This window comes from Seriola dumerili, unplaced genomic scaffold (assembly GCF_002260705.1).
Source record: "Seriola dumerili isolate Sdu_G_001 unplaced genomic scaffold, Sdu_1.0 BDQW01000169.1, whole genome shotgun sequence".
Taxonomy (NCBI): Eukaryota; Metazoa; Chordata; class Actinopteri; order Carangiformes; family Carangidae; genus Seriola; species Seriola dumerili.
This window is the reverse complement of record NW_019174424.1, coordinates 3,997,847-4,012,935: the sequence shown is the minus strand read 5'-3', so window position 1 is coordinate 4,012,935 and position 15,089 is coordinate 3,997,847. Positions and strand designations below refer to the sequence as shown.

The 15,089-nt window shown below is 39.2% G+C and overlaps 2 protein-coding genes across 3 annotated transcripts; one reads left to right on the top strand and one right to left on the bottom strand.

The window, feature by feature from the left end:
* Positions 1–757: 757 nt before the first annotated feature.
* On the bottom strand, positions 758–4,225 carry LOC111227305 (synaptogyrin-2-like). The gene is made up of 4 exons (XM_022752734.1): positions 4,018–4,225; positions 2,572–2,809; positions 2,277–2,413; positions 758–2,145 (listed from the first exon to the last, which is right to left on the bottom strand). Exons 1-4 carry the CDS (start codon positions 4,114–4,116, stop codon positions 1,948–1,950), a joined length of 672 nt encoding a protein of 223 aa, XP_022608455.1. The 5' UTR covers positions 4,117–4,225; the 3' UTR covers positions 758–1,947.
* Positions 4,226–5,247: 1,022 nt separating this feature from the next.
* LOC111227162 (transmembrane channel-like protein 6) lies at positions 5,248–13,448 on the top strand. 2 transcript variants are annotated; one of them, XM_022752579.1, is made up of 20 exons: positions 5,248–5,525; positions 6,025–6,158; positions 6,407–6,538; positions 6,712–6,849; positions 6,974–7,079; positions 7,184–7,271; positions 7,362–7,619; positions 7,718–7,866; positions 7,948–8,092; positions 8,610–8,753; positions 9,598–9,755; positions 9,970–10,060; positions 10,230–10,327; positions 10,418–10,513; positions 10,592–10,667; positions 10,756–10,889; positions 11,853–12,029; positions 12,290–12,368; positions 12,737–12,814; positions 12,996–13,448. In XM_022752579.1, exons 1-20 carry the CDS (start codon positions 5,491–5,493, stop codon positions 13,116–13,118), a joined length of 2,439 nt encoding a protein of 812 aa, XP_022608300.1. In that variant the 5' UTR covers positions 5,248–5,490; the 3' UTR covers positions 13,119–13,448. The 2 variants fall into 2 exon arrangements, with proteins under 2 accessions (XP_022608300.1, XP_022608302.1); XM_022752581.1 differs by having other exon boundaries at positions 12,993–13,084.
* Positions 13,449–15,089: the final 1,641 nt, after the last annotated feature.

The window sequence follows — 15,089 nt, the reverse complement described above, 5'->3', positions numbered from 1 at the left end:
CCCCCGCACAAGATAACGGCACGAACATGCACGCATGTTTGAAGAAAGTTACCAGGCACCCGTCCTGACGCTCAAGGGGTCAGAGGGCCCCCTGGTCTTCACCTGCAAAACATGGAATAGAGAGATGAAAAACAACCAGAAAGAGACGCGAAAACACATGAAACGTCTAGAAAGAGACGCGAAATGACCACAAAGAGGCGGTAAACGACCACCAAAACGATCACAAACGCATTAAGTACATTTTGCATAGCTTTCAGTCTTTTCCATTGAACTGCATCTGTTAGTGGTGAAATTGTGTCTCTCCGATCAGTAATGGATTACATATGACACTGGTTTTTCCAAAGCTTCATCATTATTTTAGTCAAAATGAAACCAAGATCTGACGTTCAAGATTATGGTGAATACTATCCCCTTTCCCTTAATCCATTATTTCATTAAATCGTGTTTTCATTCACAACCTCACTCTGACCGCATGAGCTCTCAGTAACTGACTGCAATGAATATATGTAACGTTATAGTCTTGATATAACACGAGAATTTAGACATCTTTGTTTTAGTGTACTTCTATTAAGCATGCACATAATATACTAGTCTACTGTCTTACTGTCTTTACATCATTATGGCGTTGTCTTCACTCTCTACAAGTTCTTCCACATTCACCTACACAATCACTACTCAAATATTTACCAAGGGAGCACAGGCCTGCAGAGTCCGGATCTCTCGTTACAGGTATGTAAATAATGGGCCTACCCAAAGCTTCAAAACGAGATCAGTTTTTATTTGGCAAACCTTGTGTTATACAGAATACTGTATAAGGCACTTTGATGGAGAAATATTGTAAAGCCTTTGAGCATGACAGTAAAACTGCAAGTATGTAAAAGGTAAAATTACCTTTTAAATTACAAACAAGGAAAAGCAAGGAAAAAATGTAGAAAAAAATGCTTTGATTGTCACACACATGGACTGAAAGGATTATGTAGGCTAATAAATATATTAATTACCACAATATCAAAAAATTCCTGAAATCAAACATTTTCTGAATAACTTGTTTTAAAAATTGTAACTGAACCCAATAAGTCACACTGAACTTCTACAGAGGTAGCTCATATAATTGAATGGTTTGACTACCTCAAAACAAAACACCCTTAAATACTAAACTAAAATGTAGCAGAAATGGATTTAAACCATTACAATCAACAATCTTAGATCGGATATTGGCAATTAACAGCCCCCAAGGAAATTAACTGTGTTTTTCAGTGCATAAAAGCCATTTTCAGTGGTTGGTGATTAAAAAAGAAACAAAAACATAGCATTACAGTAGTTACAGAGGGAACATTTTCAATGCACCTAGTGATCAAATAATATGGGTTTGTTTTGTGATCAAAAAACAAAGCACATGAATCCTTGTTTTGCTTAATTATTGCATTAAACTGCTGTATATGAATTTGACAGTAATGAAAATATATGTACTTAACAGTAACATACATAAAAAACAGTTGTCATATCGAGAACGCAAAGCGGATTTCCAGACAACTAAGTATATCCTAACTTGTTTATCAATTTATGCTCTGATATTAACAGCTCTCTAACTGCACTCTAAAATGAAACAAAAGGGGTGCTGCAGTAACGACATGTGTTTTGCTACAAAGACAACAATGGCACCCTCATCCTCTCTATTACCAAGATAATCTCCTAACAAAATAATATTTTCAGAGTTCAACTGCTGTGTGTGGCACTGTGAACAAAGCATCAAACATCCACCAAACAACTTACAACAATGGCACAAACTAAAAACACATCAGTGCACCCAAAAATATGCAAACACTTTCTGCAGGAAGAAAATCGGAGTGCAGAGAACAGTCTGAATTGTAAATGAAACCATTGGCACATGTCTTTATTTAAAAAGAAAACTCCCTTGTTGGATTCATGCTTTTGAATCACAGTCCTTCAATAAGCTGGAGGCTGGTACTCCCCTGGATGCTCCTGATTGTGGGAGAAAGGCGACTGCTGGTAGCTTGAGGGGCCGCTGGCATATGGGGCAGGTGGGTATGGAGTACTGTGATCGTTGGCTGGGTCTCTGTACTCCTGGTCAAATTCACTCACGCCCTGACGATACCTTGCATACGCAAAGTAGGACAAGAGTGCCTGTTGAGAGAGGTTTGAATCAGTAAACGGGGCTTTTACATGGCTCACATTTTCAACAAGCTGAGTTGTACCTTATCAAATGAATTTGTTAATCAAATCCTGGTAACACAAGGAGGTGAAGAGAGACTCACCCAGGTGATGACTGAGAAGAAGGAGAAAGCCACGACAGCCCGAGCGGCATCAGCAGGGACAACAGTTTTTTCAGGGGTCTTGGACCACTGGTTGGCCAAAACACAGAAGCAGATGAACCACAGGAATGTCCAAGCCGCTGTCCCGCGAAGAAAATACAGCACAGCAATTAATAGTCAGGGTTAAAATGAAATATGATGATAACATTAACCTCAACCCAGCTGCAATTCCTGTTTCTGGGGACATTTTCTTTTATTCTAGTATGAGTACAAGTCTAGAGTAAAATCTGACTCTTACCTGAGAAGACTAAATCTCCTATGACAATGTATTTTCTCTCTTTGGCATTGCTGATCTGTGGGAAGTAGGCATCCAGTATGAGGAAGACAACACAGGCCAGGAAGGCCAGGACTCCGATTCCAACCCCGTAGCTGCAGGCGCTTTCAACGCCATTGAAAATGCATTGGGCCTCTGCCTTGCTTGCCAAGTTAACGTAGCCTTCTCCTGTGATGGTCGCAAAGACTACAATAGAAAATAACTGCAAAGAAGGGACACACAGGGTTAATGCCAGGGGGAGGGAAATGGTGAAAAATACATGTTTTCTAAGTGAAGCAGTTGCAGGGCTGTGTGATTCTTATCACATGATTCACATTACAAGAAAGCTTTCACCATAAAAAAAAAATCATCTAAATTCATATGAAAACATCTGTCAAGCCAGTTCAGACAAGTTGAGTTGATCAGATGACACTGAAGAAGTTTCAGTTCCAGATCTATTTTTACATTGTATATACTGCATAGAAAAGAGCGACACCTTGTGGGAGTGATTCTTATTCCTGATCCACTTTTTACACCGGAGTGCAGCTGTATCAAATAGTCTATTAATTGATTAACTGGCTGACAGTAAATTAATCAGCAACAATTTTGATAATTGATTGTATACTGGTTCCTTTGTGAACTGATAACAAAATCTCAGTCATTGTCCATTTCTTTCTTTTTAGTGCCTCAACATAGATGCTATTTGTTGCAAGATCTAGATTCAAAGGCAAAGGTGACAAAGCTTTGGCTGTCAGGGCCCATTAAATCTGAAATGACTTTTGTAAGAGCAACTGTCTTCTTTTAGAAAAACACAACTTTTTAAAGTAACTTCCTAGAGATGAATGTACAGTTAATGTGATGTTTTATTGTAAAGCATTGTGGTGATATGTTTCTTGAAGAGTTCCACTTAGGTTAAGTTTATTATATCATTATTATTACATGACTAGCCTCCCCAAATTACGCACTTAAATACAACTTTGCAGCTCAACAGATGACGCTGGAAAAATTTCATTTCCTTATCTGACACTGTACACACTCCAGAAAAAAGAGCCGTGTGCTCTATGAGACTAAATTGTTACAGGCGAAGTTTTAAACTAGAATAACCAACAATTATTAAATTAAAACCAAACATCGTCCATCATCTGGCCGCAGTTACTGCGGTGACACAGCACTGGACATGCTAGCTAACATGAGCTAATATCAACTACTGCTATGGAAAATACATCTAATTAACACTTTATTCAAAGTTTATTCAAGGTTTCAACCTAAACCCCAGTTCGTGTCCGGTGTTAGGAGCTCATGACGCTAACAAACCGTGTCCCTGACTGATTTGTGTCGACCCTGGCAGCGCACATCTGTTAACATACGGTCGGTGAAGTGACAGTTGGCTAACTTTAATGCTAACGTTAACGTTTCCGTGGAGTCACTCACCCAGCTCAGGCAGCGCAGAATGGTCTGAGGCTGTCTGACAAAGCTCGCTAAATCAAAAGCACCGCCGGCCAAAGAGGCCCCGTAAGCACTGCTCTGCATTTTGTTTAAATCACCTAACAATGCCTGTCCAACAGTCTGAAGACAAGCTGAAAACTCTTCCTGTCAAAGTTGGGACTGTTTCGTTTTATCACACAACTTCCTGAAAACTTCTCAAACACCGCCCCTTCTGTGGTGCGTTCAGGGGCTCCACATAAACTGCGTGGCTACATTGCTAAAAGATCAATTTTGGACTTCAGAGAAAGTAAAAATCATCTTCACCTTCATTCCTACTAAAGAACTTAAGAATTAATTTTATCATTACACTTCTTTTGACTCAGAAATGAGAGTTCCAGAGATCTGAGTTGGTGTTTTCTGTCTGATAATAACAATAATGATAATAATGAAAATCATCATCATCATCATCATCATCATCATCATCATNCCGCCCCTTCTGTGGTGCGTTCAGGGGCTCCACATAAACTGCGTGGCTACATTGCTAAAAGATCAATTTTGGACTTCAGAGAAAGTAAAAATCATCTTCACCTTCATTCCTACTAAAGAACTTAAGAATTAATTTTATCATTACACTTCTTTTGACTCAGAAATGAGAGTTCCAGAGATCTGAGTTGGTGTTTTCTGTCTGATAATAACAATAATGATAATAATGAAAATCATCATCATCATCATCATCATCATCATCATCATCAATCATAATCATAATAATCTTTTAATTTGAAATAGTTTTAATTTTAACTGGTTTGACCAATTTAATGTAGTATTGCAGTTCCTCACTGTGGCCACTGAAAGGCAGTAAACACTCATGATTCTTTCTAAATACACTCAGGTCATCTGTCTGCTCCAACCACCTTCAAGACATATATGTTCAAGACACAATACCATTCTGAAACTTCCTCTTAAACCTTTCAAAATAATATTATATATCAGATATATTGACATAGTCTATATGTTGGATAATGTATTACATTTATTTATTTATTATTTATTTATTTAATTACCATGTCCCTACTTGCTCCCCATATATCGCATGTCAGAGATGCAGGCAAGTAACGCTTTGTACCAATTGCAAATAAGTCACTGTGTTGAGAGAGAGGGGGAGACTGAGGAAGAGAGGAAGTATATATGAAATGCTTTTATCATAAGTGAAGAGTAGACTGCTACTGTCCTCCTCTATGTCTTTCTTCTGCATTGCTTCTTCATTTCTTACACATAATTCATTGGTAAGGAAGTTGTTCATATCCCAGCAGCTCTGCTATAAGGGTCAGAGAGTGGGATGCGCTCTGCAAGGGAATTTCACTGGAAGAAAAGCAACATTTTGTCAGAGTTTCACTGAACAGTGCATGACTTTACATTGTGGAAGGATAAACAGAGCCCTATGTGAGGCTGGAAAGAAGTAAAAGAAGATCATCAAGGACCATGGCACACAGTATGAGCTCCAGTGACGACTATGAGTAAGTTTTCTTTCCATCTTTCAGTTGAAAGCTTGAGAGTTGTTCTACTTTTTGTACTTTTGTTTTTAGATACACTAGATAAATGTGTCAAGAATCAGCATTGTTAGGCCAGTAAGTAAGTTTTCTCTTTTCCAAATTGTGCTACTAACTTTTTTTCTTTTTTTTTAAATCTACAATTCAGTCGTTATTTGAACACTGAAAAGTCAGTGCCCTTACAGCATACATACATGGTAGTGTTTGGAGAAAACATTGCCAGCACTTTTATAACTGCAACTTTCAGTCATTTAGGACTGATCTGTCTTTGCTGAGGCCTCTCTGCTCATTAGTGTTTGGAACTGGAAAGCATTTGGGAACTTTCAAGTATCCAAGTTCCTGTATGAAAAGTGGAGCCATGTACCTGCGGAAGATACATCACGTCTTAAACGATATGTGATCCTGTAGTGAGGGTGTTTTGGCCAAAGCTGTTGGGACTCTAGGTCTGATGGTTACTCTCTTACAGGAACCTGGGAGAAGGTGAACCAGGTCAGGACTCCTTCCTCGGGTATGTCAGAGAACCAGCAGCCAGTACCCAGAGATGCCCTGAAACTTTGGAGCTGGATGTGGTTAGCGGATACACGAGTACAAATACAGAAGGTTTGCCATTTACTGCTACAAAACTGTTATCAATTTCAATATCTACAGATTGAAAACCTCTCAAATGAGTAACAATTGCTGCTGAATGACAGTGAAATTAATCTGAAATGATTATTAAACGTCCTTCAAATGCCTTTGTTTAAAAATAATGAATGTGTACTTTCATCATCAGAAAGCCAAAGACACTGAGGACAATATACTGTAATTGTGTTTGATCTGAAAACTTTTGAAAATAATGTTTCTTTCAGACAGCTGTTTGATGGGGGATGACCACATGAGAGATGAGACTCTTGACACAAAGCAGATCAAGTCTCTGCAGAGGCAGCGCTGGTCAGCTGCTACTCTAAAGGTCCTCTCTTCAATGCCAAGCCGCACTGCTGGTGAGATGAAGTGTTTTTTTTTTTTTTTTTTAACTGTCTATGTTGTAAGCAGGGGTTAAAATTTCTATGTGGCTGTTTAAAAAAGTATAGGCAAATGTTGTAAGAGAAAAAAAAAAAAAACTTTGAGTGTTCGTTTACAAATGTCAAGTAAAAATTGACCTTTGTCCACACAGGGCAAAATAGTGCTGCAGTCAATTCCCGGTGTTCCCAGCTACGACAACGCCATACCCCCTCCAATGATTCTTCTCATCCCGCCAGACCAATCCAGGTTGACTTTAGCGAGGTTGATGTGGAGGAAAGCAGTACTGAAGGTGAATAAAAAATGCTAAGCCACTTGACTGCTCCTTGCACTGAGACTCGGTGTTGGCTGCAGCAAACTAGCGACATCCACAGGCGCAGCAGATAATTTGCTCGTTTCTAACTTTTGGTCAACAGAAAACAAGGAGCAGTTGGCATCCGACCTCAGAGGCCTGTCAGTGAGTGAGGGCGTGCGCAAGCTGCGAGCCATGCCGCTTAGTCTGACAGATAAAATGAAGATCAGGTACCTGTGACACTGAAAACATGAAATTGCCTGAAAAATAAAGCATCTAGAACTGCAGTAACAGGTGCTACTTTCTAACAAATCCTTTCCTTATCCTCTTATAGACGACTTGCTTTTAGTGACGTAGCTAAAAGTACACTCATCAGTAGAAATATTCCATGCTACAGTGGTCTCAGCATGTACGTTTTGAGGGTGAGAACAAACAGTGTGCTCCACATTATAAAATATAAATTATTCTTCTTTGCGTGTATCAGTCGTACACTCGTGTTTTTCTCCCATCAGACTTGGCGTCACTGCCTGTTCAACTGCCTCCCCATCCTCAGTTCCCTCCAGCCGTGGCATTCAGCCATGAAGAGACTGAGTGGACGCTTTGGAACTGGAGTGCTCTCCTACTTCCTGTTTCTCCGAACCCTCCTGCGCTTTAACCTCCTACTCTTCATCATCAATGGCCTGTTCGTGGTCATGCCTCAAGCCATTGACCCTCCTATTTATGACCCTCATCTCCATACTTTCACTGGCCTTCAGCTTCTCACAGGCACGGTAAGATGGCCGTACATTACATCAGAGCAGTGTATATATATTTGTTTCTTTGGCATGTTCTTCAACTGGATCTCCCTTCGACCTGCTATGTCTGGCAGGGCTACCTCTCTCAGAGTGTGATGTTTTACGGCTACTACACCAGCACTAACTCAATCACTGGCCAGATGGTGTCATACAGCATACCAGCAGCCTACCTCTTTTCCATTGCCATCACCTTCTTCGTCATCTGCATCATCCTGGTGTCCAGGTTGGACAATAAGTGAATCAATCATGCATTCATTTTACTTTAGTCCATGTGTGTTTTTATGGATATATTGTTCTCCTGCAGCATGTCCAAGTCCTTTGGGAGAAGTTTTCATGTCCTCAAGTCAAATGGGGATCTGGCAGTAAAAGTTTTCAGCACCTGGGACTTTAAACTCAGCAAGAAGTCATCTGTCAGAGTTCAGTCTGAGAGAATCAGCACTCAGCTCAAAGTAAGCAATCATGTGAATATTTCATAATTTTTATGTAAATACAAATTTTAGAAGTCCAGTGGTGGTTCTACATTTTCTTTCCAAACTGAAGCATAAACATGAGGTTGTGAACATGAACTTGCTTCAACATGAATGTATAACTTTTCAAAACCATTGTGAAACTGAGAACAATTTTGGATTATACTTTTCACAGATTCAATGTCATGCTTAGCCACTTTGACACATTACTGTCACACTATCTTAGCTTTGTTAAAGTGGTTTCACACACAGGAAGTATTAATGCTGCATTTCCCATGCTGTGTAACTCTTTAAAGCAGCCTCCTCAGCCTGCACACAGAGGCTACAGTAGGCCATTTTCTCATGAAGGAAGGGTTTTTAAGTATCTGTTTGAAATACAATTGATGGCAGCTATCACAGTAAATAAGGTTGAGACACGACTAGCACATCAGTTTCAACACATTGCGAAGATCAGTCGAATGTTGCTGGCTCAACATCACAAACGCTGCTTTCCCCACAGGAGCTTCTGTCTGAGATGATCAGTGGAGAAGACGAAAAGAGCTGCATGCAGCGACTCTGCTTCCTCCTAGTGCATCTGGTGGCGTGGGCTACATGTCTAGCCAGCATCTTCATGGGCGCCATGGGAGTCCACTACCTGTCAGAGGTTAGAGAAAACTGCAACAAATGTAGCACAATCAGACGTGACACATTTTGCACATATCTCAGCAACTATAAGGCACAACGTTTTCTCAAGAATGACACAAAAATAAATGATGAAAAACACCTTCTCACCGCAAGGGATTTACTTCTCCTTTTTCTTTCCTGTCAGATGTTTTACCCCCCTCATCTGTTATTTATGCAAAACTACTGTGTGTGAGAAAGATCCTTGTCAAGATATTGGAGGAGTTAAACAAAAATAAAAAACACATGCCACCCCATCTAACATGTAAATTTTATCCAGTGATCACAATACTGAGGAAACTGACTTTATCAAGAACATGAACTGCGTGTTTCTTTCTGCACCATGCATGTTTCTTATTAGTTTCTGTTTTGCAAATGAGACATGGAAGTTAAATACTGCCTACAAACTGTCAGAGCTTTGAGGTACAAATGACATAAGAGTCTGCTGCTATATTGACAGTGACATTGACAGGCTTCTTCCTATCTTGTGTTTGCTTGATGACCATCACCAATTTTTTCCTTCAAAAATCTTTGTATTTTTCCTTCTGAATTAATCTTGATAACCCAGATCAAAGCACTCTTGCTTCATTGGTGTTCCCAAATGAAGCAGATTCATAGACTTTTTCCACAGCAGACATTTTGGGTCCTCATAGAAGAAAAGATGGGACTACTAATAAAATTTATGATGTTGCATTCCCGCATTTAGCCTATTACAATGCAATGCACCAATCAATAAAGTCAAATCCTCTTAAAAAAGGTCTTTTCTCCCCCTGGTCATGAGGTTGTTGGTCTGCAGCCCTCACTGTGATTTGTCCGTCTTTTCACAGGCCACCATTAAACCGGGTCCTGTCAGAGAAACTGAGCTGCTGCTCTTGTCTGCAGTGGTGTCAGGCATTAACCTGTTACTTCCTGGCCTCTTCAACCTAAGTGCTTGGATAGAGAAACACGACTCACCCTGTGTCCGTGTCTATGTCTCCATCTTCAGGTGAGAAGAAGAACTCATCTTTTAACACAAATCATACACAGGGAACTTTTAAATGTTCTCTTTGATGATTATTCCATTTATAGCTTTGGTACATGGCAACAATAGACAAATTTCACATTATTCACAATCACAATTTCATACAAGACATCGTCTTGTATATTTTTTTTTCCATAAAAGCTGGAAACGTCAGTGTTTCAGTACATTTTTTTCTCAGGAACCTGTTGTTGAAGATCAGTATTGTTGGCGTGCTGTGCTACCGCTGGCTGGGAAGAATTGCTGTGGAACCAGAAAGCCGTGATTTAAAGGTCACAAACATTCTCATATTTGGACCTCTTATAATTGCAGCTTTGAAGCAGCACTAAGTGTCAAGCATTCTAAGTGATTAGATGTTTGGTTGTAACTTTATTGGTGCATATCTGTCAAACGTCCACTTCTTGCAGATTCTTTAGATTTATGTGTCTCTCTTGTCCACAGTGTTGGGAAACCTTTGTGGGGCAAGAACTGTATCGCTTGCTTCTGATGGACTTTATCTTCACAGTGCTTTACACTTTTTTGGGAGAGTTCCTGTGGAGGTAAATTGGTGCTTTACCCACGAGTCATGTAACTCAATTTTGCTTAAAGTATTTACATTCTGTTAAGCTAACCTGGCATCCTCCCTCTAGGCTCTTTTCTGAGGAAGTGTTGAAAAGGGACAGGAAGCCAGTGTTTGACATTGCTCGCAATGTGCTGGAGCTCATATATGGACAAACTCTTACTTGGTAAATGCACAATGTTACACCACATTTTTGAAACCAAGAAAGGTGAATTAACCATTAACGGTCTTCTGTTCTTCCCAGGCTCGGGGTACTGTTTGCCCCACTTCTTCCTGCAGTCCAAATCATAAAATTGCTTGTGCTGTTTTACATGAAGAAGGTTTGTATAGCTGGTGGTGTTGTTGCATTCCACAGTGTGTCTGTGTTGCATGACAAATCTAACATTCTTTCTCTGGTTTCATCCCCAGAGCAGTCTGATGCTCAACTGTCAGGCCTCCAGAAAGCCCTGGAGGGCCAGTCAGATGACAACACTATTCATCTCTCTTTTGTGCTTCCCATCATTTCTCAGTGCTGCCGTGTCTGTCATGTATACTATTTGGAAGTGAGTACAACAAACAATAAACAATGTCTCCTCTCTTAATGACTGTGTATCATCATACGCAGTTTCTACACCGAAAGGAATGTGTGATGACACAGGCAGACATAGTTTTCTATACACAAGCTTGGAACCTAATGACAGTTCTACATTTTCACCAGATTACCCTTAAAGTAGGCTGTGGATGCTTTCTGCATTTTTCTCATTGTAAAAAATACGCCCCCCCCCCGCCCCCCCCCCCCCAAAAAAAAAAAAAATAAAAAAAGTTTACCTACTAATAAGTGTTGTCTGTGTATTCAAAACTAAACCTGAAGTGCACCATTTGGAGAAGCAAACCAGGCAAACACTTGGGGCATTTAGGGGACATCTGTAAATTAAAGTGTCTCACAGCATTCTCCTTGTGGGGGTTGGGATAAGGGGGTGGTGGGGGTTTCTTCAATGGGATTCTTTGCCTTGGCCTCCCAGAGTCTAGGACTGCCACTGCCAAAACCTGATGTATCTTTTTCCTTTGTGCCAAAGGCATCCAAACACTAAAACACATCAATGAGCCACACTAGTGTACTTCTTGTCATATTACTTCATTATGATGATGAACATGGGAACTGTTGGCTTGCATGCACAGCTGAAAGTAGTCCCTGGCAAGTCCTGTTTATTCCAAGTTGTTTACAGTAATGATTTGGTCTTTAAAAATGAATCTTTAATATAATATTTCTGATCAATTTTTGAAGGAATAGCTTTGCCCAGTTGTCGAACTACTCCTTTAAAGATTTACTGTAGGTAAAGATCTCAGATTTTTGGACCCCAATGTACGTCTCCTGTGGAAATAAATAGGGTTGGGTCTGTGCGTAATTTTTTCAACTCTTATCCAATGTACTTGAGTTTGGAGCCTAAACAGTTGAGATGGTGCTACTTTACAAATACCGACAGACTGCAATATATCTTCAAAATCCATCCATCTGTTGTCCACAGGATTAAACCCTCAGCAGAGTGTGGCCCTTTCAGGAATCTCACCACAATGTTTCAGCCAGAGAAGCTGTCGGCACAGGAGATGAAGAACTCCCACCCAATCCTGTCTTCGCTCATTTGGGTGTATAACTCTGTGGTGGAGAACCCATTGTTTTTATTTCTCGCCTGCGGAGTCTTCCTGTGAGTGGTGACATGATCATAAACAATTTTTACAGAACCTGTCCAGTTTCCACAACCATTCTTTTTGTCATATTAGCATTATCAGTTATTTATCATTTTATGCTGCTAGCAGAGCCCCAGTTTTCACTTGGTTTGAACTTGATGTGAATTTTGACTGTGTTGTTAACAAAGTGTCTGCCTTCTTGAAACTTTTGTAACTGAACACTGTTCCTGCTCTTTTAATTTGAACTGAGACTTTATGCTTTCTGTTTTTATTTCAGAATGGTGATCTACTTTCATACTCAAGTTGTTGATGGCCAAAGCAGAATCATCAGTCGGTTAGAAAAGCAAATTGAAAATGTATGCACAATCTTTTTTTTATTTATTTATTTATTTTATTAACATGAGTGAGGCTGTACTTAGGCACAGTGGTGGTGTTTTGAGCTAAACACTAATTGCAGTATGCTAACACAGTGACAATGCCAACATGTTGATGTGTGGCAAGTGTAATGTTTAAAATGTCACCATCTTAGTTTAGCATGTTACCATGCTAACATCTGTTCATCAGCACTAAACACAGAGTGAAGCTAAGGCTGATGGGGAATGTGATTAGCTTTGGTATTTGGTCATAAACCATTTTGTGTATATACACTATTATATATATATATATATATATATATGTGTGTGTGTGTGTGTGTGTGTGTGTGTGTGTTTTCTCTTATATACAGGAGGGTAAGGACAAAAAGTTCCTTATTACCCAATTGCAAGCCATTTGTGAAGAGAATAGTCTGGTTTCCTCAGATAAGGTGAGTAGTGTCAATACAGTGTATCCGTATTGTGGTTGCAATTTATCTTCTCACTGTTTTACTGACTGCAATTTAATGTCAAAAGGTATTTGTGTGCACACTGTTTTCCACATAAAAAGTTTTCTTTTTTTCCTTTTTTCTCACCATGTTGCTGAACAACATTCACATCATACCGTAGTAGTTGGCAAGATATGATCTCATCAGCGACAAGCATCTTAGCTTTGAACTCATCTATGCCAAGATGGTTGCCAATGTTGGCAAGCTACAAGGAGAACAAAAGTATAAGAAAAACCTGTTACAGTAGAGTGTGTTAGTTTCAAATATATCCTGTTTGGTGAGTCATTAATATTTATTAATACTAGAGCTCTTATTGTATGTTAGGATGTGTTTTTTATATTTGTAGTTATTATTTTTAGTTATGTTATAGTTTATGCATAATTACCTTGACTGTGTTGTACGAATCGACAAAATAAATTTGTTTGTACACATCTAATGTGTTCTTGGAATGAGGAACCATCTTGAATTGTTTTTAGCAAATTAGATAAGTAGCATCTGTTCCTTTTCTGAAAACACTGCTTCCTTTATCTGCCTGGCCCAAATACTAGTATTCCTCTGTGTAGTTCATCTGAACACATACAAGTAATAAACACCACTTTGTTGGAGACCACTTTGTTGGAGTATTTGATAAAGATTTTGTACGTTTTTGTGACGTTTCGTGCCAAAAATTGACTGCAACAGTATATAAATTTGTGGCACGCATGTGACATTTACATTCATTCAGCAGAACATTAAAATTATACACATTCACATATAAACATACATTTATCCACCTGTCACACAAACAAAACCTTCTTCCAGCAGCTGTGTCCAAGTTCCTTCAACCACACTTTACAGATAAGAATTCTTGTCTAAAACTGTCCTTAATTATTAGTACAATACACAAGCTGAAAATTCCTTTTTAGTTTCAATCCTTTAATAGCATATTTTGGCATTGACAAATTTTTCCCCCTAGCTGCAGAACAAGTTGGGTAACTCTTCCACCAGTCCTCACGCTACTTCTGTGGAAGTAGGAGGTGATTTCTTTGTTGTGAAAGAACAACACTATATGAATTCACCTCACAGCAGGTTATTCTATTCTGTACTTTTGAAAAGGAGATTCATCTCGCATCAACATCTGAAATATTAACCTCTGGTAAGTAACACTACTTTACTTGATTTCATTCCTCATCTGTGAAGAAAATCGGATCTGAAATGATCGTTTTCCTAATTTACAAAAAAAGGAATTTTTTTTTTAATTGCAAACTTTGTTGAACATTCTCACATCGTTTTATTTTTATACCTTTATAACCAATCTACACTCTTCCCACTGCACAACAATTATCTACTCATCCTCCCTCCAGATAACATGGGAGACAACACAGCACCTAAAAGAAGAGTGTACATCAATCTTCCGAAAAAATACATGGCTGATTTGGCTGAACATTATGAACTGGTGACCAATTTCTCTCATTCGTATATTTACAAGGAGCATCCCTTAATTTTCTCTTTTTGACCTATAAGCTACAACTTGCCATGATGCTCATGAGTGTTTGTTACTGAACAGGACCATGGATTGGTGATAAAAGAGCTGAACCCTTGTTTAAATGAAGGATATATACGAGCTTACTTTAGAGAATGGGGCACCATCACAGCGTGTAAGGTAAAGGCTGAAAAAATACAATTTTATTAGTGCCTTTAGTGCCTTTTGGAGTCAACTAATTACACTTGTCTGTTGAATTGGATTACAGATTAAAAAGTGCTCCAAAAATAAGTCAATGGCATATGTGAGGTTTTCTGCAGAGGATGAAGCAGACAGAGCAGACTGGGCTGGTCCTCACTTTATTGGAGGCATTGAAGTGGAAGTGAAAAGAGTTGTTAGTCCAAAGGTGAGTAAGGCATGCGCCAGTGTTTCTCTCTTAATGTACATAAAAATAGAAATCTTAATCTTGTGGAAAGAAACACAAATTGACAGTATTTAAATTTAAATGTTTGCATTTGCAGTGTGCATTGTCTACATCTTCATCAGCTGACTATAAGAAAAATGTATCTTTCAGATGGAGGAGGATTCAGAGGAGGAGATCACCACAGCCCCTGCTGTACCACGACCACGGCGGTCAATGGGTCTGGGCTACATACTCGAAGATGCTCAGTGGTTAGATGATGAAGAGGATGAATAAACAAATACTTTGCCACTTTTTTTTCTGTTTCAGAAGAGTTTTGTGTTTTGGCAAGATAA